Source organism: Coffea arabica, chromosome 1e (genome assembly GCF_036785885.1).
Source record: "Coffea arabica cultivar ET-39 chromosome 1e, Coffea Arabica ET-39 HiFi, whole genome shotgun sequence".
Taxonomy (NCBI): domain Eukaryota; kingdom Viridiplantae; phylum Streptophyta; class Magnoliopsida; order Gentianales; family Rubiaceae; genus Coffea; species Coffea arabica.
The window spans coordinates 37151262-37163779 of record NC_092311.1 but is presented as its reverse complement, the minus strand read 5'-3'; the positions used below and the strand labels follow the sequence as shown (position 1 = coordinate 37163779).

Genomic DNA, 12518 nt, shown 5'->3' with positions numbered 1-12518 from the left:
CATTCTATGCATGGCAGTATTCTGCGTCTGTCTTGAACTGTCAGCTTTGATGTTAAACAAACTTGGCTCATAGAGAAAGTTAGATTTGACACAACAGATTTGAGAATTTTAGATCTGACAAAACAAATTTTAGAAATTTCAGATCTAATAAGAAAAGTATCAAAAAAATTCAAAACTTTCAAAAAAGAAATCTAAGGAGAGAACAAAACTCCTATCACTAAGAAATTTAGGAGAGAGAGAACAGTTCTATTAAACAAAACTTAAGAAAAGCTGCTATTTAAACAAAATAAGAAAAAAAGAAAGAAATTAGAGGGATGGCCCTCCTCCCCTGTGGGAGGAAGAAAGTTGGCTGCAAGAGGAAAGGGTTGGAGAAACGGCAGGGGAGATGCCTTGATCCAGTTCAGTTTTTTGATCCAGTATTGGGCCCATGTGCCAAAGTGGTCATAAATATTTTGATCAAAATAAATTTGCTCTCCACATGATTACAGTGCTGCCATTTGTCACCTGGTGGATAATACAAGGTCTTTTTTTTATTTTATTTTGTCCTAAACTAAAAGAAATTGCACTATGTATAATTTTTTTAAATTTCATTAATTTCATTTTAAATTTTATACATGTGACATGCATTCAAACCTATTATTAGTTTATAAAATATTAAAATAAAATAGTTTACCGTATAAAAAAAGTTATGTTAATCACATTAGTCATGAATCATATCATCTTATAAAATAAGCCCCCGCAAAAATAATACAAACGTTGACCGTGTAACAAACAAGTCATACTATTGTTAAATGTGATAACTGCAGAGATCATGGCAGCATTGATCAAAGTCCTGAAGCGGTTCAAAAGAGCTTCGACATGCAAAGGAGAAGTTGACAGAGCTTCACTTCTATGTTCATGACAGGGTAACTGCAGAGAGCCCCACATCTGTACTAGTTGCTCAAGCCAACACTACTAGCAAATCACCCACGATGTTCGGGGCAACCTACGTCTTCGATGACCCGATGACACTGGGACCTGAGCCTAGTTCCAAGATCATTGGTCACGCCCAGGGCATATCCAGTTCGGCTTCGAAAGAGGAAGATGCTTCACAAATTGGCATCATGAACTTGGTATTCAACGATGGCAAGTTCAATGGCAGCGCCCTTAGCGTTCTAGGTGATTATCCCTTCTTCCAGAAATACAAGGAGATGCCAATAGTAGGTGGTTCTGGGGCTTTTCGATTGGCCGGTGGAATAGTTACAGCAATAATCTATACTTACAATGATACCACCCAGAATGAAATTATCGATTTCCACGTCCTCATTATTGACCTTGATTTGATGCCATTTGTTGCTCGTAATTTTCTTGTAGTTTTCTTTGTTGTATAACAAAGATTTCATGTTAAGGATACAATCCTTGGATGATACAGTTTCCACACTTAAATCCATAGAAATACAAGTTTTCTCACTTAACTACAAAATGCAAAATTCTACTAGAATCCTAACTATTTAGTTCCTATAATGACTAAAACACACTAAAAACTAAGTAATAAAACACTAAGAGATATAAAATATACACTTATCAACCATTATAATATTAAAAATTTTGTTTTAGTTCAACTCTTGAAAGTGATTAAATAGAGTGGCATCACTATTTAATGAAATCTTAGATAAATTACTTTTTGCCTCTCTGTAGTTTGGTGTTTTACCATATAACCTCTTGTTACTGGCCACCTCACTTGAAGCCAATAAGAGTGCGAACCGTAATGCTAACAACTCAGTAAGAGTCGCTCCGCGAAGTAAACGAGTAGTATGTTTGTAACGACCCCAACTCCTCTTAGGACGTATTCAAGGGTTTAGCGGACCGCTTGTCCAACTTTCGTCAGAACTCATTCACTAACATTTCCAAATCAATAACACTAAAATCCATTAATATAACATTTACATGTCACAATCAATATTCAAGCCAAAGTATAATCCAAAGAAGAAGAGTTTAAACAATTGGTATCATACTACAGTGTCGGCCAAATACAAGTTCAACATATCCTATTACAAACCATTACTATTCTTGTCTCTCTCATCCTTGCACCCTATTAAGGAAGACAAATAATGAGATGAGTTAAAAGTCTATTGAGATTCCAAGAACACATGTAGTCAAATTGGCAAGATATTAATCATATATCTCAAAATCTTAAAGTGGAGAAAGTAAGAAATAATAAGTGAAATCATTAACAGTTCATATGTTCAAATAAACAATTTAACCAGTAAGAAAAAGATACGGTACTGATATAGTAGCTCCGGCCAGGATCTGGATAGAGTACCAAGGATTCAAATGTTGATACAACTGATACGGTAGCTCCTGCCAGATTCCAGGCGTAGCACTTAGTCCCGTGTAGTATTTCACGTGCAGCCAGTCTAGCAATAGCATTTTTCGAGTCTGTTGACACTCTATCAACCTTTGAAATATAATAATATCCGTAAATCACTGTTTTACTCAATCTCTGTCCACCGTTCAATCCGCTACCGGGCCCGAATACCAAACAGTAATAGTGGTGGTAATACTCGAGTGTACCGATTTCAGTGGACCATATCCAGTGGATCAACAGTAATCAGTGGAGAATCAGTATTCAGTGGAATAAACAGTATACAGTATCCATAGCTCACTAATCTCCTCGATCAAGCCCTTGTTGGATCGATTCGACCAACTAGCCAGTAGAGTTTCAGATCCCAAGCAGTGAGTATAGTCGATGAGATAATATCTTCAACCGACTTTCAAGTCATGCACACTTATATCAGTTCACTTGCAAACAGTGCACTTATAAATAGGCTATCAAGAGTTTAGTTAAGTTAGGTCGAGTGGGATAAAGTACACACTTGTCTATGCAATAATAAGCCAATTCAAGCAACAAGTCATATTTAAGCAACAAGTAGTATGGAACATGCAGTTGGAATACTCACCAATTGATCACAACCTTTTTACTTCAAACCATGGTTCTTTCACTTGGTCACTCTTGAGTCTTGTGGTCATATAACCTATCAAGAGTCTAGCCATTTCATGACAATATCAATGCAAACTATGAATTTCGAAGTTTCACTTAGCCAATAAATCAATTTACAAGTTTAACTCCCATATAACTTTCAAAAGTGTGCAGTTTTCTTGTTCAAATCCAGAGGAGAAACTTCATGCATGATTGATCAATGTGGCAAGTATGATATGGTGCAAGAACATGTCGCTTATAGCCAAGACTTGTGAAGAAAACGGAACAAGAATATCAAGGTTCAAAGTTAGTTCAAGTAATTAGATTAATGACTACCTTCTTACCTAGCCATACTCAAGTACAATTTTAAAAATGCCACATTATTCCAAGCCACAACATTTTAAGGAAATTACTTCCAAGTCAACTAAGTAATCTCACCCCAAATTATATAGTTTCCAATTCAATTCAAAGGCAAAATTCATGTATATTTTAGGTCAATGATTCAAGTAAAAGATAGTGCGAAAATATCTCCTTTCCATCCATGAATTTGAGTTTAAAATTGTTCAAAATAGTTTGGTTGTTAGGCGAGAAATTCAACACTTGGAACAAGAAAAAATGAGGTTGTTACCTCCTAAAACCTATCATTTTTTCCACTCTCATGCTAGGATTATAGTATAATCAAGTATTTAGGGCATTAACAAGATAATTTCACCATACAAAATCAAGAGAAAAGCTCAACACAATTGCTCTCTCTGTCTCTCTCAACCAACTTTGAACAAATTTCCAACTTTGGTGACATTCTTTGAAAAGGTATAACTTGAGTTCCATAAGTCGAAAAATCACAAAATTTACACCTTTAGAAAATAGACTCGAAACATTAATAGGTTTAGAAGACACTTCATGAAATTCAACTCATAGATTAGTCAAATTTCAGGTTATATATCACTACTATCACAAGTGCAAAAACAGAATAGTCATGATTTTCAAGAAAATTTGCAATTTTTTTGGTCTTTATAGAAATTGAACCAACCTTGAATTTTATACCATTGGAATTTCTATGAGTCTAGTTTCAAACGCAACAAATGGAACTCAATTCTGACTTTTCTATATAAAGTTATAACCAATTTTCCAAAGCTGACAAAGCTTCCTGTGAAAATTTTCAGATTGCTAATAATGTAAGAAAATGCAACTTTCACTAACAAAACTTCATTCCGTTGACTCAAGTTCAACATAAACTTATAGTATAAAGTCTTATAGAGTGTTTTGAGTAAAATTGAACTTAAAATCATCATAAAAGTTTGGAATTCAAGTCTGAAAATTAAACCCCTGTTCTCGGCCAGCTTGCTCACGATTTCTCAATTATTTTTCCAAACATTCCTTCAACTAATTTCCCAAAATTTCAAGCAAACCTAGCTAACGCATCCATAAAAGTTTATTACCAACATAACCCTAGGTATCTATAGTCAAAATCTTAACAAGAAAGCTATCATAAGTGCATCCAAACCCTAAGAATTCAAGTATAAAGTTCAAGGTTCATTGACTTGAAATAACTTCAAGATTCACCATAAGTTTCACCACAAAATTCACAAGATTCACCTATCTTACACTGAAGACAAAGAAAGAAGGATGATCTAATATTTTTACCTCTTTTTCTTTCTAAACCTAGATGAAACTCAACCCACAATCCACCAACTCTTCTTCCCTTCCAAGCTCAAGCCACGTTTGATGGACAAACCAAGTTCTCTCCTTCTTTTTCCCACAAAACCTAAGCAAAATGGAAGCTAGATTGGATGAACTTTTCCTTTCTTTTTTTCTCCCTCAAGGTTCGCCCCCCTCTCTCTCTCTTTTCTCTTGTGCTTTTCCTCCAAATTCATAACTTAACTTCATGGCAAAACAACTCTAATCAAGGCCACAAGTTAGAAGATATAAGGGGTACTTGTTCGAGGCTACAAAAGCTAACCAAATTGGACATATACCTAGCTCATATTTAACCATACCAAAGTTGGAAATTTGAACATTAAGTTAAAATTTACAAAACAAAAACTGAAAATTCCTATAGTGAAGCCAAAAATGCATAGACAAGCTGGAAAATCCTCATGGCAAGACTAAAAGGACATAGCAAAGCTGGAAATAACATTTCAAGGCAGGAAATTCTCAATCAAAGCTGGAAATTGTAAACTACTTCACAAAACTATGAAATTCTCCATGAAACCTACCATAATCAAGTTATAAATCCATTCAAATGCAAGATAAAAGAGAAAAGATAGTTTCTTGACATGAATACCTTCAAACCCTAAGGAGAAATGCAAACAAGAGCTTTCTTTTCCCCTAAATCACTCCACACAAGCTTCCCTCCTTCCTTGATGCAACTTCCTACAGATTGGATTAGGGTTTTAGGTTGGATTTCCCACAAAATCAAGCAAGATTTCAAGGTAAATTTTGAAGGTTTCTTTCTCTCTTTTCTCTCTATAATTTCGGCCAAAGGGGATAAGAAAAGAAAGGTTTTTTGTGGTGAAAGGGAAGCTTAATCCAAGATAAATATATGACTAGTCTTAGTCTAAAGTTGAATGGATGATTACCACTTGTCAAGAAAGTAACTCAAGTCTATCTCTTTGTCTTTCTTGTGTATCTAATAACCAATCTATCTTGTGTTCCTTTAATTCACTCTTAACACTTCCAATCACATAATTCCTTTAGTATCACACCTATTCTCGTCCACCAAATTTGTTACACATATCTCACTAGTCGGTTACACTAGTTTAATGTACTACGAAACTTAATATGTACCAAATTATAAAAGGGAAAAGATAGAAATCTTGACTCAACCATTAAAGTCACCATGAAATTAAGGCAAGTAAACTACGATAAAAGAAAATATAAATTAATTTTTTTTTCAAAAATAAGAAAAAATATAAAATAATTTTCGAATTCTCACAACATTGCATTCACACTTAAAGCATATAGCAAAGTAAATGCAATAAATGCTTTAGAGGCATAGTGGAATAAAAGAAAGTAGTACTTGTATTGAGAACAAAAAAAAATTACAATAGTTCTCAACCGAATGTGTATAAGTACTATTGTCCAAAAGTAATACCTAATAGAAAAATTAGGACTAGTAGTAGAATTGCATTAGACTACCTATCTACATATGTACAACAAGACTAAAGGGAAATGGAAATTGACATGGACTAGTAAGTAAGAATTATATGTCTGGACTCTGTAATTTAGTGCTCGTCATCGTGGCAAAGGTTGACATCCATCTCCCATGTACTGGCTGCATGCATTGAGCGGGCGTGTGGCTTGCAGTGTGTTGGTCCCTGAACTGTGCTGTTTGTCCTGAGGTAGTGCGGATGCAAAGCGTGTAACACCCCCTCCCCCATGGTTTAAAAACTAATATATAATCCTCTTATAGATTGGATTGCAGTATCACCCTTAATTTTTTTTCATTAAAACTAATGGTCCATAGTAAAAAGTCAAATTCAAACTAATAAATTGATAAATTTATCTTTTTATTATTCTTTTCTTTCCTCCAAACATAAAAAAGAAGAAATTAAAATATAAATATAAATAAGAATTAGAAAATACCATTAAAAATTTGGTTTAAAACCTATAACAATATTAGTATAAAAAATTAGGTATTTTCGTTTCTTATTTATTTTTTTAATATTTTCCTTCCATCTTTTTGGTTTCTTATTTATTTATTTTTTATTTCCCTTTTATCTCTTTTGTATTTGGAGAAAATTAAGATGTTATAGGCCAAAGTATTGGTTTTAAGATTGTCTCTTCTCTTCCAATAAAAAAAGAGAGAAGGAAAAGAAAAAAGATAAAAAGGGTAGTGAAAGGGTGAATTTATCAATTTATTAATATGACTTTGACATTTTACTATTAACTGTTAGTTTTACCTAAAAAACTAATAATGACATTTTCACCCATATCTTGAGGGGGTTATATCTAGGTTTTTAAACCATAGAGGGGTTATAAAATAAAGTACCAAACTATATGGCATAAAAGGTAATTTAACTGAAAATCTTCTACAAACATAACTTGTGATTTAATACCATACTTTATAGCTAAAACTAATTCTATACGATCTTATAATAGAAGAAAACTGCACAAAAAAAAAGGTAAATCAAATTGAGATATAAAATATATAGCATAATAAGCAAGACCGAGTCAAAGCAATACATATTTTCTCCAATTTCACTTGTACCGCGCCCGGGCTGCTGAAGCATTAACGGAAGTTATTTACAAGGGGCTATCTGTTACTTGGTCAAACTTCAAGTGCAATTGGTAGTTTGGCCATACTTCAGGGGCAGTAATTTCTTAGTCCTATAAGTGGGAAATCTTAAATCTAAAACTTTCTACTTACATTCCCTTCTTCCTTATCATCCAATCCAACCCTCCCCCTTCCCTTTCCCCCACCCTATTAACTTATGCGTTTATTGATCTATAGATAATGAAAGATAAATTTTGCTGTCTAATTTTCTTAGATTTTGTTATATCCTAAACGTAGTTTGCCCGAATCCAAAAGCACGCCATAATCATGATGAGGACAAATAAAACCTTAATGTGTTTTATGATTCAAAATCTAGCAAAATCCTCGGCCTCTGAGCATATCGACGATAGAATGGAGGTTTAATCGGCAATTTTTAGATTATCATGCTTTGGTTGTGGTATATTCTCAACCTAGCTTGATGATGATTCTGTCTTTAGGAGGCAGAAGTTTTTACCTCTCATAGCTCAGAGTTAGGAGAGAGCATCCCATTGCCGTTTGGGAACTTAAATACTGCCTTTTTGAGTGAAAATTGGTACAGCATTTTATTTCACAATATATCATAGTTGCCAGCCACAATATTAGAAGTGCTCCCATGGGTGGCACTGCTGTTGTTATCGTAGGATATAAACATAGAAATCTTACAAGCACAATCTTACCTATACAAGTATTCAAGTGATGCCACTTCAACAAGAGTTTGTACTTTGAGTTTGTTCAACAAGAGTAAAATAGCTGTAAAGCTAAAATTAACCTCGAGAAAAGAAGATATCATTAATTGTGTTGTGTTTCGTCTTTGACATTTAAGAGTTATAGTTTAATTTAAGGGAAAATGCCACAGTCCCTTTTGGGTACGGTCCTATAATTTTAATCCGCTCATATCTTATCATATCATTTAGTAATTTAAACTCTTAAAATAATTTAAAGGTCGATAATTTATATTCTATATCCAACGATAAATTTAATCATTGGAACAGTGCTGTAAAAGGACTGTAGAATTCCCTAATTTAAGAACGCTAACAACTACATTAAAAATTTAAATCACCTACACCCGTTAGAAGTTTAAATCAAGAGATACTTCCTCTTTTTTTTTTGAAATTATTGTGAGATAGTTTTGATTATGCTTAAGATTCATCCATTAAAGTTGAATTATTGAAGAGTTCATGGTTTAAGATACACATGTTTTGCAAATTAGCGGGGGATTGTAGAGTAGTTTGGAAAAACTGTGCAAGTGGACGTTGGCGGCCCAAACTATGAGTTTTAAAGTCAAAACTATTTCCAGATTTAACGATAGCTCTCTAGATGCTATGGCCCATTTGAACTCAAATGTTGGGCCATCCCAACTTTGACACTTGTAATTATGGTTATCCACTTTCTAAAATACAAAAATAACTCTTCAAATCATAGCTATTAAATCCTGCCCAGAAAGGAAATCGACAAAGGAGATGGGTCAACGGGTCACTGGTTCAACAAGTGGATGAGTAATTGAACTAGCGGGTCATTAAATATATTTAAATATTATATCTCATATTTTTGTATATATGATATGTGTTATAAACTATAATAAAAAATGTCATAGCAAATGCTCATTTAATTTAATTCACTGTAGAATAATTAATTCATATAAAAATCAGCAAAATATAAATTTAATTAGTAATCCACCAAACTTCAAGTGTAAAATTTTATCTGTGTTTAGTGTAATTATCTAGTTTATTTAAGAATTTTAAGTACAAAAAATTATTAAAAATAATATTTGCCTTTAAAATGGATTATGTAATATAATATTTTTGAAATCCATTTTATAACTTATAAAGTTTGGAGGGTCATAAGTTTTTATTTAAAAAGTTCAAATAAATTTGTTTTGAAGAAATAAAAAAATAAAAATAGAATTGACAAAACGTTCATATAATATAAGAATGCTATTCAACTGCAAGTGCTACAGTGGTGAGTATACTATAGATATATGCTTAAAGTCCTAAGTTCAAATTTTTGTACGAGCTTACTAACATCTTTTCCATAAAACCCCGATTCGTCAGCAAAATCGGTTGGATTTCAGTCTAATCTGGTTAAACTATTGAGTCATTGACTAAAAATCGGTTGGATTTCAATCTAATTCGGTTAAACTGTCGAGTCATTGATTAGTCAATGGGTTCTGTGCCTAAACGATCCAATTAGAGACTCAACTCAACCCAATAACTTGTTCGCGGGATGATCAGTTCGACCATCGACTGGCTCAGATTTAATAACTATGCTTCAAATACCTATTTTAACATCTATAAAGTACGAGTTTACACTTTGTTTTAAGAAATCAAGAGAAAAGCTTCATTTCTCAAGTATTGATGGCAAGTGGCGAATCTACCGCTTATATGGCAACTCAAAAAATTTCCTTTCTCAAAGAGTACCCCATTTCTCAGTTTACCCCCTAATCTTTAATTTTGCTCACTTAACCCCCTTTAGGACAAAATTGCCCTTGCATTATTTTGACTTTTCATTTACCTTATTTCCCTTTCTTTTATTTATTTTTCTCTTTTTTCTTTATTTAATTCTTCCTCTTTCCCACAAAAATCTTCACCTTAATGATTGAAATTAAAAAAAAGGAATTGCAGAGATCTATCTTATCTTTAAATGATTAAAAAAAATAATCAAATCACTTTCCTAAAATACAATTTTTTTAGCCTTTCAATTCTTTTAGTCTTAGATTTTCCTCTTTTCTTTCTAGTTTCTCATTTTATTCTCAAGAAAATATCATAAGATGAAATTGTTTTCCTTTCTTTTATTTCTTTTTCTCTTTCTTTTCTCTTTCATCCTTCCCAATAGAAATTCCATTTCAATGAAAATTTTTGTTTTGAGTTTGTAATTGCATATTTCTGGGTGAAAGTTTAAAAGGCATCAAAAACTAATTTTGATTTTTTGTATGACTCCGCGTGTCACAAATTTCAATTGATGATTATTAATCAGGTCACAATTTTTTCTTAAGATATTTTCTTGAGAATAAAATGAGAAACTAGAAAGGAAAGAGGAAAACCCAAAATTAAAAGAATTGAAAGGCTAAAAAAATTGTATTTTAGGAAAGTGATTTGAATATTTTTTTAATCATTTAAGGAGAAGAGAAATCTCTGCAATTCCTCTTTTTAGGATGATTAATGATTTGTATAGCATATTTAAGGTTTAAAATAATTTGAATTCAAGCTTTTCGAGCAGGTTCGCGAACGGCTCATTTACATAAACGAGCCGAACACGAACTCGAATTCGAATATAAATTTTGCATAACGAGTCGAACACGAACACTGGTTTGTAGTTCGCAAGTTAACGAACGAACGCGAACGTTGTTCGAATTGCTTAACGAATAGAGTTCAAACATGAGATACTCGGTTCAATTCGGTTCGTTTACAGCTCTAAGTGAAAGCCATTCAAAATCGTAGTTGAAACTTCTGTAATTTGTATGATAGCTAGAATATATATATATATATATATATATATATATATATATATATATATATATATATATATATATATATATATCCTTATACTACATAAGATTGAGTTTTTGGTCAAAGAGTAGGTTGAATTTCAACCGCATGGGTGGGGGCTTTTTGGGAATGTTAAATATTGTGTATTAGCCTAACAGATTTAGGTGCAACTTCACGAAGCATGTATTTGGATATATTTACCGAAATGACCCCATTTTAATACATTTAAAGTTCTCATTGATGAGCCATCTAAGTATTGATGGAATATGTAAAATGAGTGTTCAACCATTCTTGCCTGTTGTACACCCCATATATGCTTGTGTGTTGATGTAATTACCAAAATACCCCCTAGGCCCAATTATTCCTCTAAACGGACAAGTAAACGTTGCTTCTATGTGGGAGGGGGTGTCGTTGAAATCGTCCGGTACCTGAAACGTTCCAATGGTTGCCTAACCGGTATGGCTGTTAATGGTTTGGTCGGAACCCACTTCCTCATCTTTTAATCTGCATTTATGCCCCACAAACGTAGGTCCGTTACCCCCTTTCAGCTTCAGTTTCCCGTCGCCTTCCCTTACAGTGACCTGCCATGACGTTTCCTCTTCTAGGATTCAATTGCTTAGGTCCGACTTCTGTTAGCTAGATGAGCCACTGGTGTATGAACTCTACTCTGAAATTACCAATCATTTGTCTGTTCTTTTTAGACTTTGGATTGATCGCAAATTCTAGCATGATTGGTATTCGGCTTTTTTCTTTTCTGTGTAAGAGTTTTAATTAATTTGTCGAATGTGATTTGCATTTTTTTGGTTTTCAATTGGTGAAGAAAGAGTAAAGATGCCCATTTTTGTTTCGAATTTAAGCTGCATTTCTGCTGCTTGGTACTTGGGAATAATTGTTTTAGGAATTTAGGAAAATGGAAACTTTTGCAGAACTTTGAATAAGCATAATCCCATTTCAATTTTCGAAGCCTCGTATGGTGTCTCAAAGGTATGATCACAGACTCATAGCAATGTTGGAGGGTATAGTGATTGTGAGTTTTGAACTCTAATTTATTCATGATTCTGGGAACTTTTTTCATAATTTTGATTGCCATTAGGAGTTTATGAAAGGTGTGGTTGGTGCAAGGTCATCTTCTGCATTCTTTAGATTATTTTGCTTTTTGGTAGTATCGAATTTATGGGGTTCAACAGCTGAAGTTTAACAATTGATAAACTTCAGGTTTTCCTTTTTCCTTTGGAGTTCAAGAGTTAATCAGTTATTAGACAGTGAAGTTCTTAGTTCACCACTTTTGCAGTTCAGGGTTTTTTCTATGTTTGCTATGAAGAAATTATTTTATCTCAAGTCATGTTGCAGCGGAAATGGAACTATTTGCTTTGACATTTTTCACTGATCAAACATTTTCTGCATCAAAGTGGTTTGGTAGCTCCTTTTCAGCCTGTTTTCTGCTCAAGAAAGAAAATTTATTAAGGGAAGGGTGGTATTCATTGCATATTAACTGGATTTCTGTTCGGTGACAGTTGCTCTTCATTTCATCTGGTCTTTGGTAGTAATTTTTAGCACCTTTTCTTGCTTTTTTTGCTTTCTAATGCAAATTTTAATTTTTACGACCATGGTTTCCATTCATTTTATTTAAATATTGTTGTAAATGTCTTAATGGTGGTGAATGGATTCTTTGTAGGTAATTTTTACTGAAGTAATAGATGTTGACATGGATGACGACTATGAGTATATTATGCTTTTGGATAGAGAAGTGGACACAAAGAGGAAGGGCAAGGTAACTATAAACTTTTGTTCGCAAAATGTTGCTTGGTACAATGCAAAA

At 33.2% G+C, this 12518-nt stretch overlaps 1 protein-coding gene across 1 annotated transcript; it reads left to right on the top strand.

Moving 5' to 3' along the window:
- The first annotated feature begins 314 nt into the window (after positions 1-314).
- LOC140016849 (dirigent protein 1-like) lies at positions 315-1370 on the top strand. Its single transcript, XM_072070882.1, has 2 exons — positions 315-416; positions 867-1370. The coding sequence occupies exons 1-2, from the start codon at positions 315-317 to the stop codon at positions 1368-1370; spliced, it is 606 nt and encodes a 201-aa protein (XP_071926983.1).
- Positions 1371-12518: the final 11148 nt, after the last annotated feature.

Coding starts and splice junctions, on each gene's coding strand:
- LOC140016849 (XM_072070882.1), top strand. CDS start 315: ATGGCCCTCCTCCCCTGTGGGAGGAAGAAAGTTGGCTGCAAGAGGAAA. Junction 417..866: donor CAGTTCAGTTTTTTGATCCA/GTATTGGGCCCA, acceptor CGACATGCAAAG/GAGAAGTTGACAGAGCTTCA.